At 38.8% G+C, this 21,576-nt stretch overlaps 1 protein-coding gene across 8 annotated transcripts in view; it reads left to right on the forward strand.

The window, feature by feature from the left end:
• NNT (nicotinamide nucleotide transhydrogenase) overlaps positions 1-21,576 on the forward strand; it is a 93,819-nt gene that overhangs the window by 62,098 nt on the left and 10,145 nt on the right. For all 8 annotated transcript variants that reach the window (XM_022597912.2, XM_022597894.3, XM_022597903.3 and 5 more), the window contains 2 exons: positions 4,732-4,891; positions 7,008-7,089. In XM_022597912.2, the coding sequence (XP_022453620.2) occupies positions 4,732-4,891; positions 7,008-7,089 (242 nt within the window). The remainder of the gene's footprint in view (positions 1-4,731; positions 4,892-7,007; positions 7,090-21,576) is intronic.

Genomic DNA, 21,576 nt, shown 5'->3' on the forward strand with positions numbered 1-21,576 from the left:
TTTGTAATAGTAAATTGTAGTAATTTGGATTTGAAAGCAGTTGAAGCTTTAATTTTTAAAAAATATTACTCAGTTGCAAAAATAAAAGATGTTTAATGAAACATCTTTCATTAAGGAAATAGAAAAAGATAAATAAGGATATAAAATAATCTATAATCCCATTACCACTTAACTGTTAACACTTAATATTCTAATTCTTGTCTTTCTTCATATGTATATATTTAAATACATTCTATGTTAACGTTTAATTTTCTAACCAATAAATTTTAGTGTCTACATGTTATTATATCACAAACATATACCATAATTTATTTATCCAAGTCCATGATATTAGTTGTTCTTAACATTTTTTTCCTGCAGTATTCTTCCTTGTGTCTTGTTTATTATTTTCTTAGGTCAAATTTCTATAAGTACAATTACTTGATTAAACGGAATAAGATCTTTTTGTTGGCTGTAGATATTGATAAATTGATCTCCAAAGGACTCTGCAGTCAAAGCTCCCACCAGTGATGTGCAGAGTGCTTGTTTTACTGCTCATGTTCTACTCCTATGACTTATTACAAAACAGACAAGACAACAACAAAAACACACCTGCATGGTTTTCAATTTCAAAGATAGAAATTTCCTTTTCTTCTAGGTTTTCCTGCTCTGACTTTTCACATTAATACTCATTGACTCTTATCTTTATTATAAGAAATTGTTTATTTCTTATAATAAACTGTTTATTATAAGAAACTTTCTCCATGGCTTGTGCTTAGCAGCTCAGAGTGGTTCATAATAATAATATAAGTGAAATAGCTCCTCGTAATTGGGCATAGTAGAATATGCTGGGTGCTTTACAAATATTAACTCTTTTGATCCCCAAACTAATTCTGGAGGTAGGAAATATTATTCTCACTTTACAAGATATTTTAAGACACCATTTATTTATTTATTTATTATTTTTTATCTTTTTAAATTTATTTGTTATTTTATTTTATTTTTTGGCTGTGTTGGGTCTTCATTGCTGCACGTGGGCTTTCTCTAGTTGTGGCGATCGGGGAGCTACTCTTCATTGTGGTGCCCAGGCTTCTCATTGCAGTGGCTTGTCTTGTTGCAGAGCACAGGCTCTAGGCACGTGGGCTTCAGTAGTTGCAGCACGTGGGCTCAGTACTTGTGGCTCACGGGCTCTAGAGCACAGGCTCAGTAGCTGTGGCGCACGGGCTTAGTTGCTCCACGGCATGTGGGATCTTCCCGGACCAGGGCTCGAACCCATGTCCCCTGCATTGGCAGGCGATTCTCAACCACTGCGCCACCAGAGAAGCCCTAAGACACCATTTATCATTCGCCTTTGTGTTTATGGAGCCTGCCCCAGCACCTAGCACATTCAAATGAATATAATAATTGTTAAATGAACATTAGATGAATATTCTGTTTGTTAGCTCATTTCACATTTTGGAATCCTCTCCAGACAGGTTATGGTAGGAGAAATACTACCACATATCAAACATCTATTAATATTACTAGTATGTTTACCTTCATTACTTTATTATTTGTTGAAGGAAACATGCAAGTCCAAACCAGCACAGAGTGGTTTTATTACGTGAGAGGGAATGGAATGCGCCCTGAGTGTAACCAGCATCCCGAAAATCGAATTGTTGTTCTGACAGAGAATTCCTTTGGGTATCCTCTGAGCCTAACGCTTGGTTACACAACACCCAATATTATAAAAGCTGAAAAATGTTGACAGTGTCAGACAGACAGCTCAAATGAATGATTTGTTTTATATCCAGATGTCGTATAGACATTAAACTCTTTATGATTTTGCAGTCCATTTACTTGAGATAGTGTCCCGATTGCCTGGGATATAGAAGGCTTACAAAAATGCAACAGCATTCTCAGAGCAAATTTTCTGATTTTTGCCCTTTGCTGCTTGTTTCCAAATGAAAAGAAAACAGAATGAAGTAGATCAAAGCCAAACCAAAAATAACTTTTTTTTGCCTTGCAATCAACTAATTAGCACCTACAAAGCATTGAAATGAGAGATGCTAGTCAATGGTATACATGTTGTTATTGCTTTGTCTATTTTATGACCTTTCCTTTGTTTTCATATTTATTTCTTGGTTTGCTTGGAATTATGTGAATTAAGGATCTCTTTAATGTAGCATACAATTTTCATTACAGGACTTAATAACTTGAAAGGAACAGTCTTGGACAGTGTTGTAAATACTTTGTCTTGGAAGTTGGCAACTCTTCAATCTGTGGATCAGTGGTCACAGGATAGTCTCATTAATCACTTAAGCAAGCAAAAAAAAAAAGAAGGAAACAAAACAAAACCCTAAACATTTGTTGGAACTGTGATGTTGCATTGGTAAATTCAGAGATGAAAATTAATTTAGTTTAGTTTTTAAGAGACCACATGGAATTAGCTTAATGGTGATATGATTGTGGATATGTATTTAACAAGTTGACTTTGATTGTTAAACTACTGTGTGATTCCCTAATTTCTCTTTGTAAGATACCATCAGAAGTGGGTACACATTAATAAAATGTCCTCAGAAATTCTTTCCCTCTCCTCCATTCAGTTTTATAGGAAGAAAAGGAGGGTTCCTTTTAAGCCAAGTTAAAGTGGTCATATTCTTCTACATCCTGTGCCTCTGTCATCTCTCCCTTTATACAGGACTGTGTGATGCAGGTGATGGAGCCTCTTTGTACATTTCACTTTTTTTTTTTTTTTTAAGTTATCTATTGCAGAAATATCTCAGTGTCTGAAATTGGCCTTTGAATCGGTTTTTAAGGGCAAGAATTTGGTAGAATGTATTTCTGGTAATTTTGTTTCAGAATCCTGTGATTTAAAACTAGAAAGGATTTATCAAAATCAGCAAATGTTGAATGTTTGGGAAGTGTCAGGTATGGCTATTTGGATTTTCGTTCAACCTTGGATTTAAGTATAGGAGGTTGTGTTAAGAATTTAAAACTCCACGTTGGATTGAGATGAAGAACTTAATTAAAAGCATCACTTTAATTTTTCTCTGACCCTCTTGTCTGTTAGTAATATGCATAAATATATTCTGAACTTTATTTTATATGTAAGAAACTTAGACAAATCCACCAGACTCTGGGCTTTGTGAAATGTGAATGTTATATCTGATAAATGGGGTTAGGTCAAAAGAACAATTTAAAAAACTCTGACAACATTTTGATCCACATCTTTGAAACTTATGATAAGTCAAGTGTGGCCCTTTGCTCATCTTCTCTGCTCGTTTCTTCCCTGCCTTTGCCTCTGTCCCACTTCTGCAGTATATGTAATTCTCTCTCCTAAGGTGGTAGCAGGCTTGCCTATCTTTGGATGAGTGGTCATGTTTTTTTTTCTCTGATGTGTTCCTTATCACTGAAAATCTCCAGGTGCTTTTTGCTCTTTAAAAATAAAGCGTTGTCTTTTTTTTAAAGTATAGGTTGACACTTACATAGCTTTAAAATAGTATAACTGATGGATCAATGATATGTTTATTACAACCCTTAAAATAGGATTTAATTTTTTGGAATTCTTTATGAAGTGATACATTCAGCTATGATCATTTAGAATGACTACTTTGATCACACAGTGATTTGAATTCTTAAAATTTTTTTTTTTTTTTTTTGCGGTACGCGGGCCTCTCACTGTTGTGGCCTCTCCCGTTGCGGAGCACAGGCTCCGGACGCGCAGGCTCAGCGGCCATGGCTCACGGGCCCAGCCTCTCCGTGGCACGTGGGATCTTCCCGGACCGGGGCACGAACCCGCGTCCCCTGCATCGGCAGGCGGACTCTCAACCACTGCGCCACCAGGGAAGCCCCTTAAAATGTTTTTGATTACTCAAAACATCTAGCTTCCTGTCTTTTTTTTAACCACCACACCTCTAGAGGTCTCCAAACAGTTTTCAAAACCAGATCCGTTATTGTCACATATTCCAGCCGTGGTGTTTGTATGGTACTTTGTTGGATGATTGTAAATGAGCATGCAATAAATGCCTTCCTCTTACTTTTTCCTGACATTATTTTTCTAGTTAAAAGATGGGTATAAATTTTAGCGAAGCAGTGTATAAACTAACTCATTTACCTTTTTTGGAAGTGAAATATTTTAGAAGGCTAATGATGAATCCAGTCACTTCTGTTATTGCTTCATGGAGCTGTAGTTGATTTGGAAAATAAGAGAGTATCAACTCCCACATTTCCTTTTTTCCTGATGACAGAGGGCAGCAGACTTCTAAATGATAGGGATCCCTGTCCTTTGATTCCTCCCTGTTGCCTTTTGACAGCTTGCAGCTGGTATCAGAATTCACCTGAGATCTGTAGAGTCACCTTGTAAAATTTCTTATGGCTATCATTCTCTTTTACTCTGGTGAAATACATGTCAATATGGAGGTAGAACTTGCTCAATCAGTACACAGATAATAATGACTAGATCTGAGTTTTTCACATATATGTCAATTGACTGGTAATTTTCCATTAAATTTTTAAACATTTATTTTGACTGAAAAGATATCAGTGTACACTTGATTTTATAGAAAAAAATGATGTGATTTCCCAAATGTCTTCTTATCATTTAAATTTTTGAAATAATTTTCAGAAGCTAGATCAAATTGGTTTGGTTAAAATGTTTTATGTGATCAAACAAGCATTTTTAAATGATTCTGAATACCATATACACAGGATTCATACCGTTTTCAAAAGTTATGTGGATTAAGCTCTGACAGCTACAATTTTACTCTCCAGGCAATGAATCGCTCCCTGGCTAATGTGATTCTTGGAGGCTACGGTACCACTTCAACAGCTGGTGGAAAACCCATGGAAATTTCTGGCACACATACAGAAATCAACCTTGACAACGCAATTGACATGATTCGAGAAGCTAATAGCATTATTATTACTCCAGGTAAAAAACCAAAACCCCAAAGCAAACAAACAACCTGTAATAGCTGTTGTAATTGATTACATTAATTTCTTGTAATAGGGAAAAAAATCAAAGTGGAACGTCTTCACTTTTGAAAACTTAATGGAAATTTAGAAGCAGCCCTGTGATTGCTAAGTGAAAAGTACTGAGAATTCTTGGCTTAGGTTAATATTTTGGGAGTCACATAGAGATTCTGTAAATTGAGGTAGTGGATTCTACCTGTGTCTTTTTGTGGTTCTGTACAAATGTTTAAATCATCTTTGAGTCTTGGTTATTTTTTTTTCTCATTGGTAAATTTTGGGCCTATGTCAGCATTAAATTAGTATATGAAAGTGTCTAACTTACTTGTTAGACTCGCTCAGTAAAGGTTGGTAAATGTTAATATCTTTCTTTCCAAAAGTAAATGTTTAAAAAATCGTTGAGAATCATGTGGTTTCCAACAAGATGAGGTAACAAGGCCCAGTAGAAAGGACTTCATCTAGGAGTCATAACACCTTACTTCTGTTTTTAATTTTGCCTCTGACAATTGACATATGTGGACCAAGTCAGTTAATGTCTTCAGGCCTCAGTTTCCCAATTTTCTGAGGTTTAGCCCAGTACTTCTTTACTCATCGCAGAATGCCATTGTATTTATTACAGGCAATACATTGATTCCAGATTAGGATTTTTAACTCTATCATGCTATCATAGAGGTTTTCTATAAAGAAAGTTAATTGATTTGATATGTGGGTAGTTTGCTGGTTGGTTATATACTAAGATGTAAATAAATAACAGACCTTAGCAGGATTGAATATTCAGGTGCAAGCCTTCTCAAGTGGGGGCAATATCATTTTCTAGGGGCGTTTGAAACACGTGGGTTTGGGGTTTTGGTTTGTCTCCAGGACGGGGCTGCTACTGTCAGCTGGTGTGTGGGAGCAGGTAAACTAAATATTCTGTAAAGCCTGGGACATTCCTGCAGCATGACTTGTCCCAGCCAGAGTGCTTTGGCATTACCTGTTGAGAAACGCTGTGCTGGAGTGTGAAGGGTGAGAGTAAGAGACAGCACTCTTTTCCCTTTAGGCATTTTCCATCTAGTGGAGAAGTGAGATAGATAAATAATGCACGGTGGGTTATGATAGGGCTGAATTGGATGATATAGACACTTTTTCTACCATGGGAAACCTAAGAAGGACTGTTGGGAAGTGAGGATTTGTATGGGGCCCTAGAGGATGGATGGCACTGGGCGGGGGCAGAGGGAGTACCTTGAGCAGAGACTTGGTCTTTGGAAAAATGAGTGTAGGAAAGTGGGGACAGATGTGAGATTCATTGCACAGAGAGGAGGGACAGAGCACAGGGGTTCAAGGGGAAGGGAGATGACTGACATTTTCGGTCATACCTATAGGACCATCAGAAATACGGAACACTTTATTCATTTATTTATTTTTTGGCAGAGGGGGAAGGTTTTAAGTTCTTATTTGGAAACGTTAAGTTTGTGGTGGAGCTGGGACAGCAGACAGGCTGAACTCGAGCTCAGTGAGCCTGGAGACAGGTTGGGAGCCGTCAGGTGGTTGTTGAAGCCGTGGGATGGGCTGAGATTTTCCAAAGAGAGAATGAGGTGCAAAGTTAAAGCCCTGGGGAGCTTCATCGTTTAAGGGCGAGGGCACCGAAGGAGAAGATCTGTTCAAGAAAATCGAGGAAGAGTAGTGACAAAGTCAGGAAGGGCACCAGGGGACTGTAATGTTATCAAAGCCAAGTAGGGAGACAGTTTGAAAATGTTTATGTGAGAGCAAGTGAGAGCCTGTGCACAAGTGTGTGTGTGTGTGTGTGTGTGTGTGTGTGTGTGAGTGTGTATGTGAGATGTGTGATATGTGATGTAGGGAGCGAGTGCCTAGCAGTGTCAGACACTGTAGGAGACTGAGAAGGGACCATGAGAATTTGAATTTGAAATTTAGGCCAATATTTTTAAAAGTCCATATTGTAAGTTTTTTGTTTTCACCTCTAGTCCTGTTAACTGATTGCCCTTTTTGGCATAAAAATATGTTTCAATCAAGAGAGAAATTGTAGTTCATACAATCTGAAATAAAACCACATTCTTCTGTGTTCTTAATGTTCCTCGTAGGCTACGGTCTCTGTGCAGCCAAAGCTCAGTACCCCATTGCTGATTTGGTAAAGATGCTCTCCGAACAGGGCAAAAAAGTCAGGTAAGTGCTTGCAGTTCGTGTGTGAAAGGAAAGGAAAATAGATGACCTCCTTTAGGTGACTGTTTCTTCAAGTGGAGTTTTACCTGTGAATACTAGGTAGAGAAACTATTATAAGTTGTAAAAGACTCTATTCTAGCCTTAGGCTTACCTGTTAGTTGTCGCTATCTCTGATAGCCTCGAACCTAACTATAGTCTCATTTTAGAAAAGGAAATTTTATTTCTAACTATCCTAAATTCCAGGATAGTTATCAGTAGGGAAAAAGAGAAACCTGGTTTCTCTGTGGTTTGATTTGGGGAAGGAGGTCAAGCAAGGCATCTGAATCACGTCAAGTTGTGTCTTTTTGGTGTCTGTTGTTTACATTGAAGAAAAACATCTCAAACGAGTGGTCTCTGAAGGGTGAGACCTGGTGGTGAAACTGTGGCTGGTTAGTAGTTGACTGATAAAACTCTCACACTCAGGCTGGAAAAGACTGCAGAAAAATTTCTTTTCCTATATATAAAATAGGTAATCAATAAAGCCGTACACTTTTTGAATTGTGAATTGGAATGGCAGCTGTTCTTGCTACTTGCCATTTGGGCACTGGACTCTGCTCTTGGGCGGATATTAAGCAGAATGGCAAAGTCAAGGACTCTGCATTTCTAGATTATTCCCCATGACCTTGGATAAAGGATTTTGTGGGGTGTAAAAATGGGGCGGAGGGTGGTGAACCCTTGCAGTACTTTGCGTCTGTTCTGCTCACCTTTGGATCCACGTTCTGGAACTCCACTGTTAGGAAGCAGCGAAGAAGGGACCGTCTGGAATTGTCCCTGGAGCATAGCTGCTTCGTGTTGCGTGGGGAGACGGGTTCCCTAGCAGTTTCACTGACACGGTACCGTAAGTCAGAGCGACAAGACAACTCTCTTGTTAAATACAACTAGTCTGTTCACCAGGATGTTAATGTATGTTGACAAAACAGTTAATGTCTGTTAATAAAAATTCCTTTGAGCTGTCAATCCTACACTTTTGTCTGGAGGCAGTTGATAAGAAAATAAGCCACAGTGCGCCTAGAACTAGTCAGACTATCTGTGCCAGACTGGATGCAGAGTCCTATAATCTTCAGCTTGAATGTCCCAACTATTCATAGTGGTAAAAGAGACTTAGATGATGAAATCAGAGGGTTATCTAAAATATTTTAGTGTCAGCTACATTTTATTTCTTCCTTTCTTCTCACCCTTTTTTTCCTTCTTCAGTCCTTTTCTTGCGCTTGACCTATGTAGTGAGTCTGTGCTTTTCAAATACACAGAATCAAAATACTGTTTCATAATAGGACCATCGTTTCTGTGATGTAGACGGTTTCCACGTTCGGTAAAATCTTAGATGAATTGAAGATAGAAAATGAGAAAAGGCATCCTCTTTGTTTTCTAATTTTCATATAAAAGGTCTCATTTTCATAACTTATTCCTGTTTTCATAGAGGGTGTTAAACAGTGCTTCCCTTTTAGTCGTAGTCTTGCCACTTAAAGCATTTGCAGACCTGCAAGTGGAAAGGATGTGTTACAGAATCTTTCATGATTTTCCTAAAAAGAAATTGTTTCTCTTTATTCAATCCACATGTGAAAAATTCTAATGTATTAGTAATGCCTTCTATCACCACATAACTGTTTAGGAGATGAGTGGCAATCATAATAAAACAGAGAAAGATGGCTTTCATGTCTTAGTTATCCTTAGGGAGGGGAATGATTAATTTGACATACCTCTCTTATTACCCACTGGTCAGTCCAGGTTGTGGGGGCAGGTTGAGCAGCTTGACGGAAGGCAGGATGTGAAAGGAAAGGAATTAAGAGGGAAGGAAAAAAATCATCTGAAAAAAAAAGGGATAAGACAAATGAAATTTTAGTTTCTGACCTGATTAAAATTTGAATTTTATCCATGAGGACATAATATAAACTGCTGTTTTAAGAGGAGGATTTCTGTCACACTGCATTGGAAGACTAATTATTTGACTTAAGATTTATAGCAGGTATTTAATTAAACATATATGAAGGGTTTCTCAGTTATAATTTGTTTTCTATTGAAGTAATTCTGTGGCCAGAGCATCAGGCTTTTCATGAGAGCTTTTGTTTCATATAATCATCATCAATTTTTCAAATAAGTTATGAATAATAAATTTATTAATAATTTATTATGTAGGATCAGAATAAAATTATTGGTCAGCCTAATCTCTACTTGTGAGTTAGGAAGAGTAAGCCATTTATACTGATCTATTTCATATTAAAGATGAAATATATATTAATATGTCCAAGGGTTTTTTTTGACTATAATATGTTGAATTTTCAACGTGGGCTTTGTAATCAGTTATGTAAATCTCACATTTGAATTAAATGGAAGAGAACTATTCTTGCTAACATGATGAGAGTATATTATCATATTTTTCCTTCCTAGTGTCCGTGTGGGATTTTTTTTTTTTTTAAAGGGAATATAGCAACTTTGTTGATTTTGCTTTACTTGTGTCATCTTTCCATAGGAGAGATGCAGATTTTCTTTATGAAGTTAGGACTGTGTATATACATGGATGTTAGTTTTTTCTTAAGAGGCAAATGTCTGTTTGAACAAGAGATGGCTGCAGCGGTTACCTCGTATTTTAATGAAATAAATCTGTATTTACAGTTTGTGGTAATTTAGTCCTTTCATCACTCTGTGGAGCTCCCACGGTGTTCATTGAGCACAGCTGCTGGGCCTCTGCTGTTAGTAGATCTTTGTGCCTCCGGACCCCAGCATGCCCAGCATCCAGATGTGGTGACATATTAGCACACATTCCGCATGGAAATGTGCCAGTGTGGACATACGATTGTCATCAATTAGTTATGCCCTAGTGGTGCCAAGAAAAATTGCATCTGTCATACAGTCTGTCTGGCTTCATGGCCCATGGTTGATTTAGAGACACTCCTGTTTTCCTTTACTCTGGCCATAGTCATAACATGCTCACAGAGAGTTGAGATTATCTAGTGAAGCACATGACATTTCATGACAAGAGCTCATTTCAGAATGTCATGGAAGTTCACTGACTTAGCTGTTCTTCAGTGGCCAGGATATTGTTGCTTCCTGGGCACCCAGAACACCTAATTTATGCTTGATCTCTGAAAGCATTTTATTACAAAAATCTTATGATACAAGAGCACAGACATTTTTTTCTCTTTATTTCCCAATCTTTGGATTGATGTGATAGGCTTTTCATTGTAAAGCTGAGATAATCTGTCCAAGGAATAATTCTTAGAAAGAGGTATATTTTCTTTTCTTTTTGCAATTAATCACTGCTTGATTTTCTTTGTATAAAGACATTATTGCTTTTAAATTTATGAGACCACCTTTCAACTTCTTTGATTGACTCACTGATGTTATATATTGCTTTCGTGTTAATGTTCAACTCTATCTTTCTATTAATAATTTATTGATAGAAACTTATTACTAGGTACTGAGAATGCAAGAATGTGTAAGCCCCAGTTCCCACTCTTAAAAGTTTATAGATATAAAGAGAACAAATTGATCAACAAATGAATCAGTGAATGAATTCCATTTAATGTGATAGTATGCTAAGAAGAGTAGAGTAGAAGGAAGGTAGGAATGCAAAAGAGAAGAGTAGATAAGTGTCCGGGGGATATTTTAAACTTTTTATACTACTCATAACATGACATTTTTTTTTGCAGGTTTTAAAAAATAAATATTTATTTTTTCATCCTCTGTCTAAACACATCTAGCTGCCAGTGGTATTTGCAGTTTAATAGTGTTTTACAGTCTTGTGTGACCTGGCTATAAGTTTAAATATATGTTATTTTTACTAGGAAACCCATTCTTTGGAGACAGTTGAAGATGAAATATTTTGTTGATCTAACTGGATTTTCCTGTTTTTCATGGATTAAATGTAATCTAAATAAACAAGAGTTCAGCCATCTTGGATTTTGTTATGTTTTGGGGTACAGGAAGAGCTAGGACATGCAAATTTATCAAGTAATAAAGGTACATGCGTCTGACAGTAGAAGTTAGGCCAGATAAAAGATCCAGTATAGTAGTTAAATAAAGAAATAGATATTATTTATGAGTTTCTTACCAGCTTTGCAATACTTTCTTATCAGCCATGACTATTCATGTTAATGACAATTCACTGTACGAATAATTATACAGTACTTTGTGCCAGGCACTGTTCTAGGTCCTGAGAATACATCAGTGAATACAAAGATCAAAATTCCTGACCCTGTGGAGTTTTACATTTGCTGGGAACTTAGATAATAGGTGTTAAGATATTCTGAATTGAGGACGCTTATAACCTCATTGTATTTCCAATTCAGATGCTAGTTGAAATGATGAAGAACAGCAAGAGCATAGGTCATTATATCTGGGTTTCAGAGTTACAGCTGGCACTATTTGGTGATGAGTTAGCCAGTGCTTCTGGTTTTCTGAAAGAATATGGTGTGTTGCTTTGCACTGAGCCTGCCTTCTTGTAAAACATGGTGACAGGTGGGTGGATGTGATGGGAGTTATTTGTGTAATGAGTCAAATGAGTGAAACTTTTGGTAGAAGAGAGGAAAGCTAAAGAGTACATGTGTATTCACTTACATCTCTATATTCAATCTATGGTATAAAATTGCCAGTAATCCCTCAGAGCAAAATATGTATTTTAACATCTTTATTGGAGTATAATTGCTTTAAAATGGTGTGTTAGTTTCTGCTGTATAACAAAGTGAATCAGCTATACATATACATATATTCCCATATCCCCTCCCTCTTGCGTCTCCCTCCCACCCTCCCTACCCCACCTCTCTAGGTGGTCACAAAGCACCGAGCTGATCTCCCTGTGCTATGCGGCTGCTTCCCACTAGCTATCTATTTTACATTTGGTAGTATATATATGTCCATGCCACTCTCTCACTTCGTCCCAGCTTACTCTTCCCTCTCCCCGTGTCCTCAAGTCCGTTTTCTACGTCTGCGTCTTTATACCTGTCCTGCCCCTAGGTTCTTCAGAACCATTTTTTTTTTTTTTTTAGATTCCATGTATATGTGTTAGCATACAGTATTTGTTTTTCTCTTTCTGATCTCATTTTATTGATTTGAGTCCTCTCTCTCTTTTTCTTGATGAGTCTGGCTAAAGGTTTATCAATTTCGTTTATATTCTCAGAGAACCAGCTTTTAGTTTTATTGATCTTTGCTATTGTTTTCTTTCTTTCTATTTCATTTATTTCTACTCTGATCTTTATGATTTCTTTCCTTCTACTAACCTTGGGTTTTGTTTGTTCTTTTCTCTAGTTCCTTTATGTGTAAAGTTAGATTGTTTATTTGAGATTTTTCTCGTTTCTTGAGGTAGGATTGTATTGCTGTGTACTTCTCTCTTAGAACTGCTTTTGCTGCATCCCATAGGTTTTGGATCATCGTGTTTTGGTTGTTATTTGTCTCTAGGTACTTTTTGATTTCCTTTTTGGTTTCTTCAGTGATCTCTTGGTTATTTAGTAATGTATTGTTTAGCCTCCATGTGTTTGTGTTTTTTATGTTTTTTCCCCCCAGGAATTGATTTCTAATCTCATAGCATTGTGGTTGGAAAAGATGCTTGATATGATTTGAATTTTCTTAAATTTACCAAGGCTTGATTTGTGACCCAAGATGTAATCTATACTGGAGAGTGTTCCATGTGCACTCAAGAGGAAAGTGTAATCTGCTGTTTTTGGATGGAATGTCCTATAAATATCAATTAAATCTATCTGATCTATTTTGTCATTTAAAGCTTCTGTTTCCTTATTAATTTTCTGTCTGGATGATCTGTCCATTGGTGAAGTGAGGTGTTAAAATCCCACACTATTATTGTATTACTGTCGATTTCCTCTTTTACAGCTGTTAGCATTTGCCTTATGTATTGAGGTGCTCCTATGTTGGGTGCATATGTATTTATAATTGTTATATCTTCTTCTTGGATTGATCCCTTGATCATTATGTCATGTCCTTCCTTTTCTCTTGTAACATTATTTTAAAGTCTATTTTATCTGATATGAGTATTGCTACTCCAGCTTTCTTTTGATTTCCATTTGCATGGAATATCTTTTTCCATCCCCTCACTTTCAGTCTGTATGTGTCTCTGGGGTCTGAAGTGGGTCTCTTGTAGACAGCATATAGATGGGTCTTGTTTTTGTTTCCATTCAGCGAGCCTGTGTCTTTTGGTTGGAGCATTTAATCCATTCACATTTAAGGTAATTATCGATATGTATGTTCCTGTGACCATTTACTTAATTGTTTTGGGTTTGTTTTTGTAGGTCCTTTTCTTCTCTTGTGTTTCCCACTTAGAGAAGTTCCTTTAGCATTTGTTGTAGAGCGGGTTTGGTGGTGCTGAATTCTCTTAGCTTTTGCTTGTCTGCAAAGCTTTTGATTTCTCCATCAAATCTGAATGAGATCCTTGCCGGATAGATTAATCTTGGTTGTAGGTTCTTCCCTTTCATCTCTTTAAGTATATTGTGCCACTCCCTTCTGGCTTGTAGAGTTTCTGCTGAGAAATGAGCTGTTAACCTTATGGGAGTTCCCTTGTATGTTATTTTTCCCTTGTTGCTTTTAATAATTTATCTTTGTCTTTAATTTTTGTCAATTTCATTTCTATGTGTCTCAGTGTCTTTCTCCTTGGGTTTATCCTGCCTGGGACTCTCTGCACTTCCTGGACTTGGGTGGCTATTTCCTTTCCCGTGTTAGGGAAGTTTTCGACTATAATCTCTTCAAACGTTTTCTTGCGTCCTTTCTTTCTCTCTTCTCCTTCTGGGACCCCTATAATGTGAATGTTGTTGCATTTAATGTTGTCCCAGAGGTCTCTTAGGCTGTCTTCATTTCTTTTCATTCTTTTTTCTTTATTCTGTTCCACAGCAGTGAATTCCACCATTCTGTCTTCCAGGTCATTTATCTGTGCTTCTGCCTCAGTTATTCTGCTATTGATTCCTTCTAGTGTATTTTTCATTTCAGTTATTGTATTGTTCATCTCTGTTTGGTTTGTTCTTTAATTCTTCTAGGTCTTTGTTAAACATTTCTTGCATCTTCTTGATCTTTGCCTCCATTCTTTTTCCGAGGTCCTGGATCATCTTCACTATCATTATTCTGAATTCTTTTTCTGGAAGGTTGCCCATCTCTACTTCATTTAGTTGTTTTTCTGCGGTTTTATCTTATTCCTTCATTTGGTACGTAGTCCTCTGCCTTTTCATCTCGTCTGTCTTTCTGTGAATGTGGTTTTTGTTCCACAGGCTGCAGGATGGTAGTTCTGCTGTCTGCCCTCTGGTGGATGAGGCTGTCTTAGAGGCTTGTGCAAGCCTCTTGATGGGAGGGACTGATGGTGGGTAGAGCTGGGTGCTGCTCTGGTGGGTGGAGCTCAGTAAAACTTTAATCCGCTTGACTGCTGATGAGTGGGGCTGGGTTCCCTCCCTGTTGGTTGCTTGGCCTGAGGCGACCCAGCTCTGGTACCTACCAGCTGTCTGGTGGGGCTAATGGCAGACTCTGGGAGGGCCCACACCAAGGAGTACTTCCCAGAACTTCTGTTGTCAGTGTCCTTGTCCCACGGTGGGCCACAGCCACTCTCTGCCTCTGCAGGAGACCCTCCAACACTAGCAGGTAGGTCTGGTTCAGTCTCCTATGGGGTCACTGCTCCTTCCCCTGGGTCCCGATGCACATACTACTTTGTGTGTGCCCTCCAAGAGTGGAGTCTCTGCTCCCCCCAGTCCTGTCCAAGTTCTGCAGTCAAATACTGCTAGCCTTCAAAGGCTGATTCTCTGGGAATTCCTCCTCCTGTTGCTGGACTCCCAGGTTGGGAAGCCTGATGTGGGGCTCAGAACCTTCAGTGGGTGGACTTCTGTGGTATAAGTGTTCTCCAGTTTGTGAGTCACCCACCCAGCAGTTACAGCATTTGATTTTATTGAGATTGCGCCCCCCTTACTGTCTCATTGTGGCTTCTCCTTTGTCTTTGGATGTGGGGTATCTTTTTTGGTGAGTTCCAGTGTCTTCCTGTTGATGATTGTTCAGCAGTTAGTTGTGATTCTGGTGCTCTCGCAAGAGGGAGTGAGTGCACGTTCTTCTACTCCGCCTTCTTGAACCAATCTAGGAAACAGTACTTTTTTGCCTTAATAGTATCTATAGAAGGGTTAAACGTGGCCTTTTGAAATTTGACACTATTCGACACTTGAATATTAACTACGACCAAGTTGCCAGTGTGTGCGCTGTTGGCAGTTATTGGCCTCAGTCTATATTGACAATATAATTTCTCTAGTTTTTTTTGTGTAGTTGCAAGTACAAAGAATTTCTGGCTTTCATTGGGCCATATTGGTACTTAGTGGGATTTCAAGCTAAAAATTAGAAAATTAATTCAGAAATGTTGATAACAAACCACATTTGTTTTAGTGTAAAAATTTGTGTTTTTTTTAAATGTAAATGATCATTAAAAATGTGCAATTTTTTGAGCAATACAGATGAGCATTTATATCACAAAATGTATTTCAATAGACTATTATAGTTTCAGGTTACATTTATTAAGGGCTTATGTATGCCAGGCATTGGTCTAAAGTATAAAAAGCTCTTTACATGAACTGTCTCCCTTAAATCTCACAATAATCCTCTGAAGAGGCTTTATTATGAATCCCATTGTACACATGAGGAAAGTGAGGCACACGGGTAAATTGTCCAAATGTTTTGAACGCAGGCAGTGGCACTCTAGAGCTTTTAACTGCTACTCTTTACTACTTCCCTGAGATCTTTCTCTAAAAAGAGATGATAGAAAGTTTGAGTCAGTGTACTTTGTTGGGCACACTATGTTCCTTAAAACCCTTTCTGGGCTTCCCTGGTGGCGCAGTGGTTGAGAGTCCGCCTGCCGATGCAGGGGACGCGGGTTTGTGCCCCGGTCCCAGAAGATCCCACATGCCGCGGAGCAGCTGGGCCCGCGAGCTGTGGCCGCTGAGCCTGCGCGTCTGGAGCCTGTGCTCCGCAACGGTAAAAAGAAATGGAGGGTGGGGCTTCCCTGGTGGCGCAGTGGTTGAGAGTCTGCCTGCCGATGTAGGGGACGCGGGTTCGTGCCCCGGTCCGGGAAGATCCCACATGCCGCGGAGCGGCTGCGCCCGTGAGCCATGGCCGCTGAGCCTGCGCGTCCGGAGCCTGTGCTCCACAACGGGAGAGGCCACAACAGTGAGAGGCCCGCGTACCGCAAAAAAACAAAACAAAACAAAACAAACCCTTTCCTTCCCTCCTTTTATTTGAGTCGCTCTAATAGAGTGCCAGGTACTGTGGGAACTGATAAATAAGACACAGTTCCTATTCTGAAGTTGCTCCCAGTTTGGAGAGCACAGCCTTCAGCCAGTTCCTATGCTGCAGTGCATCGTAAGGAGGAGGAGCATAAAGAAAGAGTTCTGGGAGCATGGAGGATTTTTCTGTGATCGCGTTTTAGTAGTTATTCCCCTTCTGTAGCATTACGTTATGGACAAGGACAGCTGATCCTGTTTTGTGAAGCATTACAATAAAGATAATTTTCATGGTTCATGGGGAAGAACCAAAAGGCTGGTAGGCTTTGCACTTTGGAATTCTGGATATTCTTTATGTGGTGACGGAATGTTGATGAGCTTTGGCCCTTAGTTCCTGGCAGTTGCTGGTCATGGGCAACCAATGTCCGATATAATTAACTTTAATCCATACTTTGAAGATTAGCCAGTTGCATGGGCCAGAATTGTTGTAAATTCACATGGACTCATCAGCCTGCACATATATATTTCTCCAAACTTAGTGTGTTCTGTCATTTCTCTCAAAACATTGGCATTCTCTTGGAATAGCCTGGCATGTGTTTCTTTCCAACTTTAGATTCTTAAAGTTTACTATAACAAATTATTATGCAAACAGATATATAGTGATCTGTCCTTTGGGATATTCAGCATAACATGTTAGTTAGCTTTATGATTGTTTACCCTTCACAACTAGCTCAACAGAAACATTGTCTTTATGCAGTCTGCAGCTAATCAAATATTACAATAATAACAAATACATTTGGAGGTCTTTAATTTCTAATTTGGACCAAGACACCTCAGTTAAAGCATAAAGATGATTGCCAGATGGAATAATTTAAAGATAAGCAAAGGCAGCATTAAAAACAAATAAATGAATTAAAAATTTTTTTAAATTACTGGAATCAAGGAGGGATACAGAATTGAAATACAAAAGTAAACCACAAAGTGTGTATTGGTTTACTCAGGTAAATTAGAATCTCTAGTTCATGGAATTTTAGGACTGGAAAGGGAGTTTGTGGTAGGCTGAATAATGGCCCTTAAGATACCCACCTCCGAAACCCCCAAACCTGTGAATATGTTACCTTATATGGCAAAAGAAACTTTGTAGATTCAGTGAAGATTCTGAGCTGGAGAGATGATTCTGAATTATTTGGGTGGACCCATGTAATCACTAGGGTTCTTCCAAGAGTGAGGAAGGAGGGTCAGAATCAGAGAAGGAGGTGTGACAATGGAAGCAGAGGTCAGAGTGATGTAGCCTCAAGCCACAGAATGGGGGCCTCCAGAAGCTGGAAAAGGCAAGGGACGGATTTTCTCCTAGAGCCTCTGAGAGAAGTGCAGCCCTGCCAACACCTTGATTTTTTAGCACAGAGAAACTGATTTTGGATGTCAGACCTCTGTCATCAATTTGTGTTGTTTTAAGCTACTACAATTGTGGTGATTTGCTATATCAGCAATAGGAAGCTAGCACAGACCTTAAATGTCATGTAGCACAGTGACTCTTAGTCTTTCTTAAGCCTCACCAATCAGGTTTTGGGGAGAGGAAGGGACCTGGGGGAAACAGGAAGCACTTGTTGATGCTCAGAAGGGTTGGGAGATTAGGAGAAATTTTTTTTTAAATTTTATTTATTTATTTAGTTTTTGCGGTACGCGGGCCTCTCACTGCTGTGGCCTCTCCCGTTGCGGAACACAGGCTCCGGACACGCAGGCTCAGTGGCCGTGGCTCACGGGACCAGCCGCTCCGGGGCATGTGGGATCTTCCCGGACTGGGGCACGAACCCGCGTCCCCTGCATCAGCAGGCGGACTCTCAACCGCTGCGCCACCAGGGAAGCCCTAGGAGAAATTTTTGGTGTCCAAGATTTACTATGAAGATCTCAAGAGAGCACATTCATTGCAGTTAGTAGTATAGGACTGAGGTAGAGCAACGTCTTGCGGTTGTTCTGGGAATCCTCAGTTCCACCAAAGCTGCTGCTCTCTCTTACTAGTAGTTTTTATCCCTCCTCCTCCCATGAGTGAAGAGCTGTCTCAGCTATCATAACTGCCTTGACTATGTCCACTGCCAGCCAACCATCCTTTACATTTATTTGCGAAATCCCCTTGAATCCATTTTGTACTGAATTGGTGGTTTGTATGTCAGCTCAGATTAATGAACCTGTCTCTGCCTGATCCACAGAAAAGCCTGAAACTTTCCCTAACTAGGAAATTTGTTCTAATTGTTGACAGAAAGTAGTTTTTTTAAGTTAATTGCAACTCTTTCTCTTGCGTTTGAAGACTATTTTCTTTTCTTCTGTTTAATGAAAATGAGGAATATTTGGTCAACTTCTGTTTTATTTGGTCTGCTTGAAAATCAGTTTTGCTTTTCTTTTTCTAGCCAGTTTATCTTTTTTCACTTAGAGCATGTTATTTTCTAAGTTGTTAGGTATTTTGTGTTTCTCTGGAAACTTATCCAAGTGCCCTCTGATCCTTTTAAGCTGCAACTCCCTGAACTAAATCTAGTTATTTAGTTTTATCATTGGATCTAGTCAGTGGTAGAAGATAGAGTACCTTTATCCTGATGTGCGAAAACAACCCTGCATTAATTTTGAATGTTGACTTGAAGTTGACAGTTGAAATGCAGATTGGCATTAACTTTGAATACAAATCAGCTGATTAATGCAATTTGCTATGTTAACTATATTACTAAGAACCTCCATAATGTGAAATGACCTTTTCAAACTAAAATTTTTGACTTTAAGATGTGTTCTTTTGGAAATTATTTTGTTTCATCATTATTAAAAAATAATGACACATGAGGGTCCCTGAATTTAATTATAGAATCTCTGCCTTCGATGGGGCACATTCTTTGTGCCTTTAGTTCTTCCACTTGATATTTAATTGTTTTGTGTTTGTTTTTGTAGGTCCTTTTCTCTTCTTGTGTTTCCCACTTAGAGAAGTTCCTTTCGCATTTGTTGTAGAGCTGGTTTGGTGGTGTTGAATTCTCTTAGCTTTTGCTTGTCTGTAAAGCTTTTGATTTCTCCCTCGAATCTGAATGAGATCCTTGATGGGTAGAGTAATCTTGGTTGTTGGTTCTTCCCTTTCATCACTTTAAATATGTCCTGCCACTCCCTTCTGGCTTGTAGAGTTTCTGCTGAGAAATCAGCTGTTAACCTTATGGGAGTTCCCTTTTATGTTATTTGTCGTTTTTCCCTTGCTGCTTTCAATAATTTTTCTTTGTCTTTAATTTTTGCCAATTTGATTACTATGTGTCTCGGCATGTTTCTCCTTGGGTTTATCCTGTATGGAACTCTCTGTGCTTCCTGGACTTGGGTGGCTAGTTCCTTTCCCATGTTAGGAAAGTTTTCGATTATAATCTCTTCAAATATTTTCTCAGGTCCTTTCTGTCTCTCTTCTCCTTCTGGGACCCCCATAATGCAAATGTTGTTGCGTTTAATGTTGTCCCAGAGGTTTCTTAGGCTGTCTTCATTTCTTTTCTTTCTTTTTTCTTTATTCTGTTCTGCAGCAGTGAATCCCACCATTCTGTCTTCCAGGTCACTTATCCGTTCTTCTGCCTCAGTTATTCTGCTATTGATTCCTTCTAGTGTAGTTTTCATTTCAGTTATTGTGCTGTTCACCTCTGTTTGTTTGTTCTTTAATTCTTCTAGGTCTTTGTTAAACATTTCTTGCATCTTCTTGATCTTTGCCTCCATTCTTTTTCCGAGGTCCTGGATCATCTTCACTATCATTATTCTGAATTCTTTTTCTGGAAGGTTGCCTATCTCCACTTCATTTAGTTGTTTTTCTGGGGTTTTATCTTGTTCCTTCATCTGGTCCATAGCTCTCTGCCTTTTCATCTTGTCTTTCTGTGAATGTGGTTTTTGTTCCACAGGCTGCAGGATTGTAGTTCTTCTTGCTTCTGCTGTCTGCCCTCTGGTGGCTGAGGCTCTCTAAGAGGCTTGTGCCAGTTTCCTGATGGGAGGGGCTCGTGGTGGGTAGAGCTGGCTGTTGCTCCCACTTGATATTTAAAGAACATAAAGTTAAAATATTCTGTACACTAAATATTTTGTGTATACCAAACAGTGCCTTAAAATACATAAAAAATTAGTTTCAATTTAAGTTCTTGGCTGAGATTTGGTTTGTTAATCTTGGTAATTTATTTTATTAGGTATTATAAGGAACTGTTAGCTGGGGAGAAAAAGAAATACAGACTCTGCCCACTTAACCAAATGCCCATTGAGCAAAGTATCCAGATGTTCTAATAACTACTTATTATTGATCAATTACAATAAAGTAGCTGTCAGAGAAAGCACTGAAAGTCTTTACTGATTTTTTTTCTTTCTCTGTTGAGCTCTCTTTAAGACCTTGCAAAATCCTGCTCCTCATTCAAGCTTTACTCCTTAGACTGAGCATGTGCTGTTGCTGATTTTTATCTGAACCAAACTTTATTATGATGGTGGCAAAATGGTGATTTTATAACCCCACTACATTTATCAGTTGATGGTCCACCACTATAGGGGAGAGTGTTCCCACCCTCCCTTCCTTCCTTTCATCCTTTCCTTATTGACTTATGAATTTGTTATCGGTCTTGACTCATGAATTCCCACTTTCCACAGTGGGTTATAATCCATGACTATCCGTATTTATTTATTTATTTATTTTTCATTTATTTATTTATGGCTGTACGCAGGCCTCTCACTGCTGCGGCCCCTCCTGTTGCACAGCACAGGCTCCGGACGCGCAGGCTCAGCGTCCATGGCTCACGGGCCCAGCCGCTGCGCGGCATGTGGGATCTTCCCGGACCGGGGCACGAACCCGCGTCCCCTGCATCGGCAGGCGGACTCTCAACCACTGCGCCACCAGGGAAGCCCTATCCTTATTTATTTTGATGTTCAAATTACTTTCTTTATACACCTTAGTGTCATACGTGCCTTTAAAGACCCAGGTCCATGTCATTCTTTCATGCACATTTAGTTTGCTTTGTGCTCTGCCTTCTTTCTCACTTTTTGTAAGGATTACACAAATTCAGTCTTTCCTCTTTTTTACAATTCAATTGTTTATTACATGTTAGTGAGCTTTACCTTCTCTGAGTCTGTTATTGTCTTTTTCTTACTGCTTCTGTTATTCCCTGTGAACCTAAGGGATTGTTCATCCCTCCCCATCATTGAAGAAAGGTTTAAAAGTCCTGAACTGGAGACTGTGATGCTTGTTTACAAAATCAAGCACCTCTGAAACTTCATTCGTCATGCCTTTTCTTTTTCTACA

This window comes from Delphinapterus leucas, chromosome 3, assembly GCF_059928025.1.
Source record: "Delphinapterus leucas isolate spDelLeu-1000000601 "Yukka" chromosome 3, BTC_Dleu_Yukka2, whole genome shotgun sequence".
NCBI classification, from domain to species: Eukaryota; Metazoa; Chordata; class Mammalia; order Artiodactyla; family Monodontidae; genus Delphinapterus; species Delphinapterus leucas.